Source organism: Montipora foliosa, chromosome 2, assembly GCF_036669935.1.
Source record: "Montipora foliosa isolate CH-2021 chromosome 2, ASM3666993v2, whole genome shotgun sequence".
In the NCBI taxonomy this organism is placed as follows: domain Eukaryota; kingdom Metazoa; phylum Cnidaria; class Anthozoa; order Scleractinia; family Acroporidae; genus Montipora; species Montipora foliosa.
The window spans coordinates 1,753,061-1,765,560 of record NC_090870.1 but is presented as its reverse complement, the minus strand read 5'-3'; the positions used below and the strand labels follow the sequence as shown (position 1 = coordinate 1,765,560).

Sequence of the window (12,500 nt, the reverse complement as noted above, 5' to 3'; positions counted from 1 at the left end):
TGGTGTTTGGATTTAATTCCCTCCCAAACACCACCTTATTATAATTTACAATAATGATAATAATAACAGCCACCTTAATATTATTGTTGCAGAATGTTCAGTCAGCCCTCACAGTAAGGAACACTAGCATTTAGATCTGTAATCTGGCATATTAGATGATTTCTTTCATCCTGCAATAATTATTGACTTGTAGTATATTCGTAAAAAAGGTTACTCTTCCATCTAAAATGGTATTCTTTAACAATTCAAAGGTGTAAAAGAACTAAAACTATATGGTCTTATTACTCAAAAAAATAAAATGTTAATTTTGATGTTACAGGGTTCAAAGACAAGTAATTGCTGCAATATTATTATATTTCAGTTTGGGTTTACATTTTAAATTTGTATGCGTGGACTTGCTGCTATCAACACTTTGTCTTGACATTTCTCTGATGGAAGAAAATATCATGCCATTTTGCCTCCTTGTTTGAGCACACAAGGAAAAAAAGGCAGCACAAAGAAGTAAATTGCACCACACATAAAAGAAAATCATTTTTCTTCAAAAGTTTGTAGTTTTTTGGTCCTTAATGTTAAATATAAAGAGAAGCTTTCAATGCTAACATTATCAGGAAATCTACTGAAATGAATGCAATAATAATTCTCACCTCATGCTCTTCATTGTACAAGAACCATACAGTGATATAAAACTAATTTAGCCATCTTCCTTTATTTCCACAGTGATGAAATAGCATCAAGTATATTTGTAAAAGACATAAAGACAGTTTCCATATGCATATTCCAACTACACTGATAGTACTTTGTATGTCTTAGAAGTATATAAAGACTACATGCAAATTTAAAGAGCTCATTAATATTTACAGCAAAATCCACAGACAAAAAAGACATTACATTACTGAATATTGCAAAAAAGCTGGTTTGTTGCTTATTTATTGTTAAATTTTACTGTCTCTGAGTATTAAATGCATAGATAGAAAGGAAGAAAATGTCCAAAAGACTTTATAAATATGGAGGTCATCTGTTTTTAGTTCATTGGCTTGTTGACTTATGGTTTCTTTAATTTGGTGGAATATGGAAACACATCCTATATAGTTCACTTTAACAAAACAGAGGATAACAGCAATAAAATAATTTCATCACTTCACCACATTGACTTGCATGATCTTCTGACTGCAAAATTTAAGCTCACACTAAATCAGTAAATTTTGCAATTCAACGTTCTCTCTACCAACATGCCAATTTATTCTCTTCACTGCTCTGAAAATGATTCTTTAGTTCTTTAATTATGCAACATTTTAAAAGTGCATCATGATGGCATTTCCTTTATTCTGACCCACGCATTTTTCAAGGCATTGGCAACATTATCATCTTAACCACATTTTTTCTTCGTGATATTTTTGTTACTAAAATTTTATCTAGTACCTATTATTATGCATTTGGCCACATTTTTGCACTGAGTCATAATTCACTAGTGAAGGTCTCTTGAGAAGACATTCATGTGAACCTTGTACCTATTAAAGAAATCCTTTACGGTAATGGTGAAGAATAATTCCCAAAATTTACTGTCGGCCGACTGTCTGCCAACAGATGACCAATTGTCGGCCAACAGTTTGTGTTATGTTTGAGGCCAAAGTGTTGGCCGTCTGTCAGCCAACAGTCGGCCGACAGTCGGTGACCTATTGGCAACCTGTCGGTAACATCCAAATTACCACCATTTTCCCTCTTAGGATAATACAGGAATATAAGATGCAAAAAAACTAGAAATAACTAACTCCGATCCAAATGAACAGCTTTACTGACTAAATTTAGTACCAGAATCCACAGGATGAGTAGCTGGAAGGGCAATGGTTTTTTTGGGCCTATGAAAAAGGCATCACTAAAATGGAGAAACAGTAACCCTTAATGCTTGTTTGTCTTGGCCATATTTTCAGCCATTCCACTGAAAACTGGTCTCTTTTATCTATGTCTTTGTTTTGTTTTTCAAGTAACACATAAAGCGGTAGGGGTGCAGGGATAACGCAGTGGTGAGAGCACTCGCCTCCCACCAATGTGGACCGGGTTCGATTCCTAGACTCTGCATCAAATGTGTGTTCAATCAATCAATCAAAGACTTTATTTAACTTCGAATTTGTTGATAGCAAAATTGCCAATATCTCTGAAGAAAATAAATCTATAAAATAATAAGTAATCAATTGGTGAAATAAATAGATAAATACATAAGAATAAATATTAAGTATCATGTACAGGTGATTTAAGAATTTAATATTGGTCACAAAAAGAACAGCATTCATTTTCCAGATGGACAGTTTGTAGTGCAAATTTGAAGGCAGCAAGAGAAGTGGACACACGGACATTATCCAACAATAAGTTCCATAGTTTGCTGGCAAGATATCGAAATGAACGAAGACCATAATTTGTTGTATTTACACGTGGAATAACTAGTCTGCATTTGCCTCATAAACTGATGCTGGTTTGGTGCTCGGTAAAAAGATCAGAGATATAACTAGGTGCAGCATTATTTAATGCTAAAAAAACTAATACGAGCATATCATTTATCCGGCGTGCTCTTATTAATTTCTTGGGTTGAGTTTGTTGCTTCTCTACTCTGCACCGAGAGGTTTTTCGTCTGGTACTCCGGTTTTCCCCTCACTTAAAAGAAAACTAAATTTGATTTGATTCGCATTGATTTGTTAATTTCAATTTACAGCATCCCCAATAAGTGCTCCGGTGCTAGCAGATCAGACACTTAAATAAAGTTCCTTTCCTTTCCTTTTACCACCCCCTGCCAGAAAAATGTTTATTTTAACCTGGCACACATTAAAAGTCAAGGGAAACATTTTCCAGTCAGAGCTTTCACGTTTGGGCAATATCTACTTTCTAAAATAAATGCTTGCTTTCAACTTTGCAGTGATATTTAATTGTCTCCTCTATTAAAAGATGGCCCGACTTTAATTATCTATTTGTTACATCTGCATCAGTATATATTAATTATCACCAGAAGCCAATTGTTCATGAAATCAATATATGTTACTTTTAATTTGAGAGGTATTGTTTAGTTTATATCTGCCTTAGCAGATGTAATCTGGGTATTCATGATGTTTAGGAAATTATTAATATTTCCATTATCAGACAAATTCTAAACTCCAAGAAGAATACAATAATATCTTTACGTTCCTTAAACTGTTCAGCTGATAAACCTACTGTTTTTTCCCAAACAATTGCAAGACATTATTACAGTGGTACACACGTTTTTATCTAACACAAATAACTGAACACTTGTGACCCTGCATTGTCTCTTTGTAATACCATAATAAAATAGCCTGAAATAACTCCTACCGTTCAGGGGTTTTCCAATTTTAATTTTTTCATCCGTAGCTACACAACACATTTAAACATTAACATTTTAACTGCATGCTTAAAGCTTTGATGAGTTAAAACTAAAAGTTTTCAGGACATTAACCCAAAGTACCTTTCCTCTTTCATTTTATCCGCCACTTATTGGCGGAATTACAGCCACTTCTTCTCCTCCATTGAAGTCAATCAATAAATCCCTTTCGACGTAGTTTTGGTTGACAGCAATAACAAGACTGTCTTGAATAACTGAAAGACTTGAATAGAATTTTCATATGTCACAAGTATATCAATCGATTAAGATGCTCTCAATTTTCTAAAACCTGTCCACTCGGCTTTTGTGTGCTTATCATCAATACGATGGTTTAGATTGGATCAAAACTGACAAAGGGCGAATAATTTTGTCACTCTTGTATGGACAGAAAATTTAATTTAATTCCTTTCCGACTACTTTTATGCAAGCTTCGGTAAACGTACCTCGGAAATTTTTTTACTATGCTTGAGACCAGATCTTTGCCAGTAACTTGCTTGTGGAGAAAAATTTGGGCGGAACGTTGTTCAGTCAATTCCCGGCTTTTAGCAAAGAATAAAACAGTGACCTAAAAAATAGAAACAAAATTTTAGATCTCTAACTTTCTAACGTATTGTATTGACATATGCAAAACTTTGTACATGTGCGATAATGTAAACAGTCAGCCTAAGGCCATTCCAAATTAAAAATCGGACGAAACACGAGTCTTACGACAACGATCCATGGTCAAAACAACGTTGATTCGAAACTTTGATGCATTCACTTGTAACACCTTACGATGATATGTCCTCTCGCGATCAAGCTCAAAAACATAAGCTCTAGCTAAGAATAAATTACAAATACAGCATCCAGATGATCTTTCTTTTACACATCATCGATATAATCATACGCATCACTGGCTCCATTTAAATTAAACCTTTGTTACTACAAAAAACGACGGAGTAAAAAGAATAAAGTAGCTCTCTACTAAAAATACCTCGACTGCAAACACATGGCTACTGCTACAGGAGACAAAACATACGCATCAGTCACCTTTTGCGATGATTTTCGAACTGTATTGGAAATTTCTTTTATCGCCTAAGGTTTGGGCTAATGTGAGTGCAAGAAAAAGTTCTGTTACCTCTACTTGCTCGCTGGAGTCATTACTCACATGCTCCATTAAGTAAAGAGCGCTTCTGCACTTTACATTGTCCTTGCCGATCTGTTGCCAATCTAAGTCCTGCGGGTTCTGTTATTAATTTCTGCCAGGCACTTCAAAAATGCATGTGATTGGTTAGTTCTTTCCTAGTCTTTGACATGCGTGAAATGAGCGTTGAAACAACAAGACGCCTCGGCAGCTTTAATCCTTGATACCTTTTCCTCACCATGCACAATACTTTTGTCAACTAGAAGTAATCATGGATTAGTAAAGTGCGTTCGATGGCTAGTAAAATAATGTATTGTACTAAATGCCCAGAAAATTCAGGGAAAGTGGACTTGTGGGTTTACGATTTGACAAACACGCGGATTTTCATGAGGTAATGGCAAAATCTCTAGAAGTATAATAAAAAAAACAATGAAACTGCCGTATTTCTTTCAGCTGCATTTTCGGGAAGCTCTTCCCCTACACCCTCCCGGTGCGAGTAAGTTTGTTCTGTCACGCAACAACTGAGATATTGAAGGGAAGCTCACTTCGTGACTGGCAGCTGTCAAAATCTCAGTATTTGTAAAACCTATGATTTTTTAAGTGCACAGGATCATGTATAAGTAAGATCATAGTTAATAGAGGGGAATAGTTATGAAACCCGACAAATTTCTTTGTTGCAGGTTTTCGTTCTCTTTTTAGGCCTTGACCGTGCACAAAACACAATAGTTGTTTACTCCGCACTGAGGAACTAACCAATAGAAACGTGTTGGTTAGGTAATTCCTGCATAGTGTAGCGCAAAACAAAAGATTGTGCACGGTCGTGGACTTTCCAACCTAAATTTTGGCATCTTTGTTTGCTCTTTTGATGTTTGCCGAGATTCAAAACTAATCCCCTTTATTAACTATGGTAAGATAAAGGAAGGGAATACTGCTTCACTTGCGATGAAATGCTAAGTTCAGTCTGAGGTTAGTTACATAATATTTCCGCTTGTTGTCTGGAGTTCGGGGATGGTGCATCTGAGCTGGTCAGCTGGGGGGAACACGAACACCAGGTAGTGAGGTGAAAGCTGATTAATCAAAACAGAAGAGCACATTTAAAAAAATTGTCTAATACAAATCTTTTAACACGTGAAATTGTGCGTTACGATTCTTTTGGAAGCGCCAAGCTTTTGTGATTTGTCGAGCAACAAAAACCGACAGTTCCTCAATATCTCATTATTACTTGCAAAATTTATTCAACTTCGGAGAGTTCGGGTGAACCGCAAATTAAGGTACCCAAGCTAGTTCTAACATATGTTTTAGCACAATGCTCAAATACTTGATAGGTTGAGTTTTGGACAAAAGCGCGGTGTAGCACATGCCTAAAATATTAATCGCGACACTCCGCTTAATTTAAAATTTCTCTCGTTTAAAATAGAAGCGGTTTAAAAATATCCTTGTTCACCAGCCAGATCGTTGCTAAGACAACAAACACCACCAAACTAGGAGGACCTAGGAGTAAAAACCGTCATGAATTAATGCATACGGAAATATGTTACCCCGCTTTCTTCCTTTTGCATACAGGCGAAGATTTGAGAAGGGCTTATTTCGCCTTGAATTTTGGATGCTCTGAAGTCGCCGACAGAGAAAATTGATTTTCACGATTTTCTCCAAATTAAAGCGATCTTTCGAAAAACAAACTACACCACGTTTAGTTACTTGCTGATATTTATCAATGGAAAAATAGGAACGAATTTTAAATTTGACTGTAGCTGCCGGTAGCTCGATAGTTACAGGCAATTGCTTTCACAGCTTTCTGATGTTCTGATAAGTAGCTTCAGTTATATTTGCAAGTGATACTTTGAATAAATTATTAACACAACTTCAATTACCTTTGAAAAAACAGTGAAGAAAACGACCGAGCAACGAACACCCACAACTGGAAAGCACGAAGAAATATGAGGCATTTTTATCGCTTTGATTTGGGCACGCGGGCATTGCGATACGAACCCGATGTCGAGGCATGACAGATTCACAATCACATTAGATCGAGGTGATGTGCCAGCCAGCCAGTTCAAGATGGTGTCAAAATCCTGAAATCACGACCGATACCCACGGAACCGTGATATTTGGGACATTCGTAAAACGACACGAATAGAATGCGTCCTCCTTCGTCGGAAAGCAATAGACCGTATTCAAAAATGGCGGCCAAGAAATTATTCTTTTGTATATATGCCAATCATCCTCACTACCCTCGATTGCACGAACAAAATTCAAAATATTTTTTGCTGATTAGCAGAAAGACAAAAGAATAATTTATATAATAATACGGTCTTTTAAGGGTTATCACAAGGCTGATGTTTGCTTGAGTATATTCAACTAATGTTGATTAGCTGGCAAATATACTTTGTGAGGTGATTTTCCTTTTTTCTCCCTTTTTCGATTGCATATCGTCAACGCTCTAATATGCTCCCCTCTCTAATAAGCCACTTATGAAAATGAAAAATGGGTCTCTGAAAAAATAAACTTCTTTGTTCCTACACACATTGTTCCTGTTGTGTTTCGTAATTCTAACTCGAACGCTGTCTAAATTTGTTTTAGTTTGCACTTGATTTTGATGATGACAATATCAAATGGGAAGTTGATTTAATAACCCTATAATATTCGAAAATGTGATCAGTTACTCACAAATAACACACAATTGTTTGTTATTTCTGATAAAACTGAGATCGCCAAAGTAAAAAAGGGAAGTTACTCACAATTCAGGATACGGCTTGCATCATAAGAAAATAATTCATTAACTCAAATTAGTAGTTCAATGGTGATCCGCCGCAAGTCTAATCTGAAAATCTTATCTGTAACCTAAGTGCTCGTTAAAAAATTATTTAAGTGCATGAAGTTGTGGAGAAACAATTTTTTCAAAAATTACCGTAAAACCTGCTGACCTTCAGAGTGGTCTTTTCATTTTAATTCTTTATGGCGTCACTGAATTCAATCGCTAAGGTATTATCGATTGGATTGCTGCGTCTCAACTAAAAGTTTCAACTATAATTAATTGAAGATATATGTCTTTAATTCAAATTTTCTCCGTGGCATTTGGGCAGATTTTAATTCCAGCCTTTTATAACCATCAATACTCCATTCACAGACCGGCAAAACAGAATTCAATCCATAACCCTAATTCTAATTATAGGAGTCAAACCATATCAGCAGTACCAACCACACTAGAAGGTTCTAAAAATGAGACGGATAAAACAGAAATGGGACTTGAAAACAACCTTCTAGGATTAGCGCAAACTAAATATAGAAGTGTAATAAACTAAGACTAACTAAGATTAAAATATTTGCCTTTAATATTTCAATTAGGTAACAAATTTTCATGCGTTTTTTCTGGTCTCCTTAAAGACAGTTAAACTTTTAAGTTTTAGAAATGGCACAAACCCAAAAGAGTCTTTCTTGCTGAATTTCTAGTCTGAGCAACGTTGAAGAAAACTTGCTCCCATTCTATTGCTACTATAAAATTGACCATATGCTTTCGTCGATGGCTTCTGTAGCACCGCGAGTATTTACCGATTTAACTTCCAGTTGCCCTTTAGTTTTTCTTCAGCGATAAAATTGTTAGCGTCGCTATTGGGCTTTTTGTTCCTTTTTACCGGAGACGAAGTTAACGAAAACTCGTCATTTATTTATAAGTCCATACCGAGTAAAGACTGCATGGTTAAAGTGTAAAATTAAAAGTCCTTACCAACCGCAACTTTCACAAGAATCTAATTTATATTGAGGAATGAACCATTATATGATGATAATTTTAAAGTTCACTCATTGAAATATACTATATACCCTCCTTCTTTGGAATTTGATTATTAGAAAGGCTCTCATTCGACCAACTGAAAAGTTGTCTCAGGAGGATCACGGTTTTTGAGAATAATTCGCTTTCCATCTTTGTTAAGAAAAACTGAAAGAGTAGAGATTTGTCGATTTTCCCTTGGAATTGAGACGGCCGCCAAAACCTCTTCCAGAGCGTAAATGTTAATTGAAAGATTTTCGTTATGGTTGACCGAGAGAAGCTTAAGACATACTCCTGAAAATTTACTTTTCCTCTTGTCTCATACAAACTGGTATATCTTGATGCTGAATAGTGCGACAATGATGCACACCCTCATTTACATAAATTTATTCCTTCAAGCCAAAAACCACCTGCTTTAGGATTTGGAAGTTGTCAGAGACCACTCGCAAATTAAACAGCAAAACAACTCGGTAAACTTGACACATCGACACGAGGGTCGTCAAATTCACACCTTACAGAATCGGCTCTAATTCAAACTAAGCACAAGATGCTATTGACAGCAATTTAGTTACATCATAATATGGTTCTGCGTCGACGTAGTAATGGGAGCAAAAGTTTTAACAATTGAAGTTGGATTAGCAGGACGAATGTGAATTTTAGTCAATTTAAGAATGGATGGCAATCTGATAACTGTTAGGTTAAAGAGCTTCCAAGGGCTTAGAGTTTAACATCAGTTGTCAAGAGGAGTGTGGCTTACTTACGTTCGACTGGTATGCTATTTTTACCATAACTTTTCACTGATCGAATTGTTGAAGGAAGGAGCAGAAAGACACTACCGTGCGAAATGGTGAGATTTGCACCAGCAATATCAAGCGCTGTTGTCACAAGATCCCAAGAAAACAATCACCGAGCGAGAGCCGCGCGGAACAAAGAAGTTTCAGGTGATGCATCAGATCCCAATGGCAGACCACAAAAGTTGCCTTCTCTGTACCCTACGATATCACTTAAATCGTTACGCTCGCGAGAAATAACCTCAGACGTTGATCTTTCTCCTGGAACTAGTAATGATACCGATGCTTCTGAGACTCAGTCATCTCTTGACGTGGTTCAACAAAGTGCAGAGTCTATTAGTAAATTAAAAGGTACATCTTTGGTTGTCGGTGCCGCCGGTATATTGAGGGCTGCTACGGTCTTTGCTGTAAATAATACGACAGCCAAAACAACAGTCCACCGAGCAGAGGAACAAATAGAGGAACCGGAATGCCAGGTATGCAACTGCCGTATCAGGAAATTAAGTTCAAGGATTTTTATACCGTTGGGTTTATTCAACAAACAGGAAGCGACTTATTCTAACTCAGGCCGGATTTAGATGAACGGTTGGCTTTCTGGTCTTTATGTAGTGCTATTATGGATTTCAATACTGCCTCTTCCGCATTTTGACCGGTATTACAGATGCAGTGTACTTATAAAAAAAGTGAGAAGATCTTTGAAGCTTGGCTTCAGTTCTATTCGAAAAAAAATGTCAAAAGCTTCGTAACTGTATCTTTTACAATTTCAAAAAGTTGCTCCTTTCATTTCAATATATTTTTTTTCATTACACAGAAAATTTGGACGACCATAATTTTGTTTTGGCCATCCGCATTCTCAAGTCATTATATCATCGGCCTTATTTCTATCTCAGTTTTGTCGCGGTAATTCAGGCTTCCCGAAAGGTTAACGCTCGAAACGGCGGCCATTTTTTTTCAGTGGCAATTCTCCCACGTATAGAGCGCCTCGGTTTCTTCAGAAACGAATGCCTTCATTCTTTAATTCCCTGTTGCTTGTTAATTTGGGACAGTTGCTGCTTTTTTTCTGTCGCATCTATTGTGTGACAATTGGAGAAAGTAATTTCAATAATTTAACTCTGTTCGTTCTTGGTTGATTGATGATTTTCGTTTATTGAAATATCTGGAGAGCCAATCTTCTCCATTTTGCTACACGCCGAGCGATGTTTTATCGAAAGAGATTGAAAACTCGGGGAGAACATCGCATTGTTTTAAGCACTGCTTCCCATAATAACAGTAGGTATTTGGTTCCCTTGAACTTCAATAACCACCCCCTTTAATAATATATATCGTCATCAAGAATAAGCAAGGCAGTCGAATGCGACGATTTTGTGGAAATGTTTAAGTCCTTGCGGGCATGTAGAATATAACACTTGATGAAAAGTGTGTTCCTAATTTGGTGCATTTGTTTCTCTCTTTTATTCTGAATAAAAACGATCACTTAGGAAGCTTTAACGATGATTTTGGCTTTATTTTTCGTTTGACGGTTGCCATGACACTACTGCATGTGTATTTGGAGCTACTCTGCATAGTAAAGGTTTTCATGATGTTGCGCATAAAATAAAATAAAATTCAAAATTTCGACTGATTACAAGAGGGTAAAAATTACATTTCTTTAAACCTTTCGTTAAGATCCATCAATTTATTGACGTCATTCAAGTTGGCATAACTGGATCTTGCATGGGAGAAAATTCTGCTAGTAGGAAGGAAGAGTTAATGAGCAAATATTGTTTAATAAGAGAACTCAACCCGACGACGTTACGCTTCTGAAAAAAATACTTTCTGATTGAAGCTCCAAGTAATAGTTATCGAACATGTCAAGTGCATCATTTAAATTCTATGGTTGATTTTATATTAAACGCAGAGCCATCGTACATATAGTTGCGAATGTAAAAACGACAGTTTTCAGTCACGTTTTCGTAATGTTCAGTTAGATGACTTTTATGTAAACTAAGACATGCAGACGTCACTCGGCCGATGACAGCGAGTTTTGTTTTTTCATTTTCTGTGTGTATGGCCGTGTTGCTCATATATGTTGCTATTGTTTTTGACAAATAAATTCGTAATCAATTTATGAAAAAATCTAAGGCCCTCCGACAAGCCCAGTGTCCGTATTTACTCTGTATAGGATAAAGTAGTATGTGAAATTTCATTCAGTTAGGAGAGATGTGTTATGAAAAGATAAAGGTTCCATATCATCTCATGAGTACATATGCGACAGATGCTTCATGGGCTGAGGATATATAAGGTTTTATGTTGGCTATTGGCAACGCTCTCAGTGCTACCTAAGCCGACATTTTAACTGAATTTGTTCGAGGACTATTTGTGAATTTCTGTAGTATTATTGTTACATCAATCGACAATACATTAATAACCTCCTTTCATCGTGAATTTATCCGGCAGAAGATTATAATCATATAAAATTGTTGGCCGAATATATATTTCAAATTACTTCATTTTCAGTTCGGTAATACACTGTCTTTACTTCGATTAGGCTTTCAGTCGGTTGTGGTCTAATTCCTAGTTAGCCTTCTGTTCTAGCACAAACCAAATGGTGATATTTGGTGGTTGTGTAGATAACTGATAGAGTTCTCAATTTTGTCAGTATTTTAAGCTTCGTTGGATTATTTTTCAATTTACCCAGACGGATTCATCGTCGCCCTCAAAACACAGGCTAGTTTACACACACTGACTTATGCGGCCTCTCGAAATATGAATGATATACGACAATATAGTTGAATTTGCAATTCACTTTTCCACTCCAAACTAGTATCCGGTTTAAGAAATGTTATTCTGTGATAGAAAAGGTTGGTCTCCTTGATCTCCTTCCTTACATTATAGTTTAAAACTGACTTAAAGAGAACCGGGGCAACAAAATTGTCCAACGAAAAATGCTTGATTGAAGACCTTTTTCTGCGCTTGAGATCAATCACATCTTCTCATGTGATCAAAGATAGAGGAATTTATTTATAACAACAGATCCTAGCTAGGGCTTTCACAGATATTTTGTGTTTTGTAGCGCAATGCTCAGCTCCAATTGAATTTCAATTCAGTCGATGCGCGCGCAGCATAATGAAGGAAGCTATGTTACGTGTTCTTTTCTTTGTAAAGCACCATAAGAGTTTTTAATCTTTTAGTCAAAACATATACTTTTATAGATTAAATTCATAATACAACTAACCACTAATTTGCAAAGCATTCACTTTGTGGCAGGTGAGACGCACACACAGTTGCCATAGAAACGAATCCTTAATACGTCATATAATCTCGACACCAAATAATCTTTTTACGAGGAATGAAATTGCACTAAAATGTTCCTGTAGAAAGTAGCTAAGATGGTAACTACAAGTCTTGACCTTACAGGAGTGAAAAACTGACTCTCGATGCATTTTTAACAAATCGATG

The 12,500-nt window shown here is 36.2% G+C and overlaps 2 protein-coding genes across 6 annotated transcripts in view; one reads left to right on the top strand and one right to left on the bottom strand.

Moving 5' to 3' along the window:
• Positions 1-4,660, bottom strand: part of LOC137991989 (molybdopterin synthase catalytic subunit-like) — a 12,117-nt gene extending 7,457 nt beyond the window's left edge. Inside the window, exons 1-4 of one of the 5 annotated variants that reach the window (XM_068837013.1) lie at positions 4,500-4,606; positions 4,356-4,380; positions 3,826-3,947; positions 3,467-3,605 (exon numbers count right to left, since the gene is read on the bottom strand). In XM_068837013.1, the coding sequence (XP_068693114.1) occupies positions 3,467-3,480 (14 nt within the window). In that variant the 5' untranslated portion in view covers positions 3,481-3,605; positions 3,826-3,947; positions 4,356-4,380; positions 4,500-4,606. Of the gene's footprint in view, positions 1-644; positions 878-3,466; positions 3,606-3,825; positions 3,948-4,355; positions 4,381-4,411 lie in introns of those variants that run through there. The other 4 variants (XM_068837012.1, XM_068837011.1, XM_068837010.1 and 1 more) reach the window with 4 other exon arrangements.
• A 4,050-nt stretch (positions 4,661-8,710) lies between these two features.
• Positions 8,711-12,500, top strand: part of LOC137991090 (sodium channel protein 60E-like) — a 22,647-nt gene continuing 18,857 nt past the window's right edge. Inside the window, exon 1 of the mRNA XM_068836212.1 lies at positions 8,711-9,538. Within this exon, the coding sequence (XP_068692313.1) occupies positions 9,116-9,538 (423 nt within the window). The 5' untranslated portion in view covers positions 8,711-9,115. The remainder of the gene's footprint in view (positions 9,539-12,500) is intronic.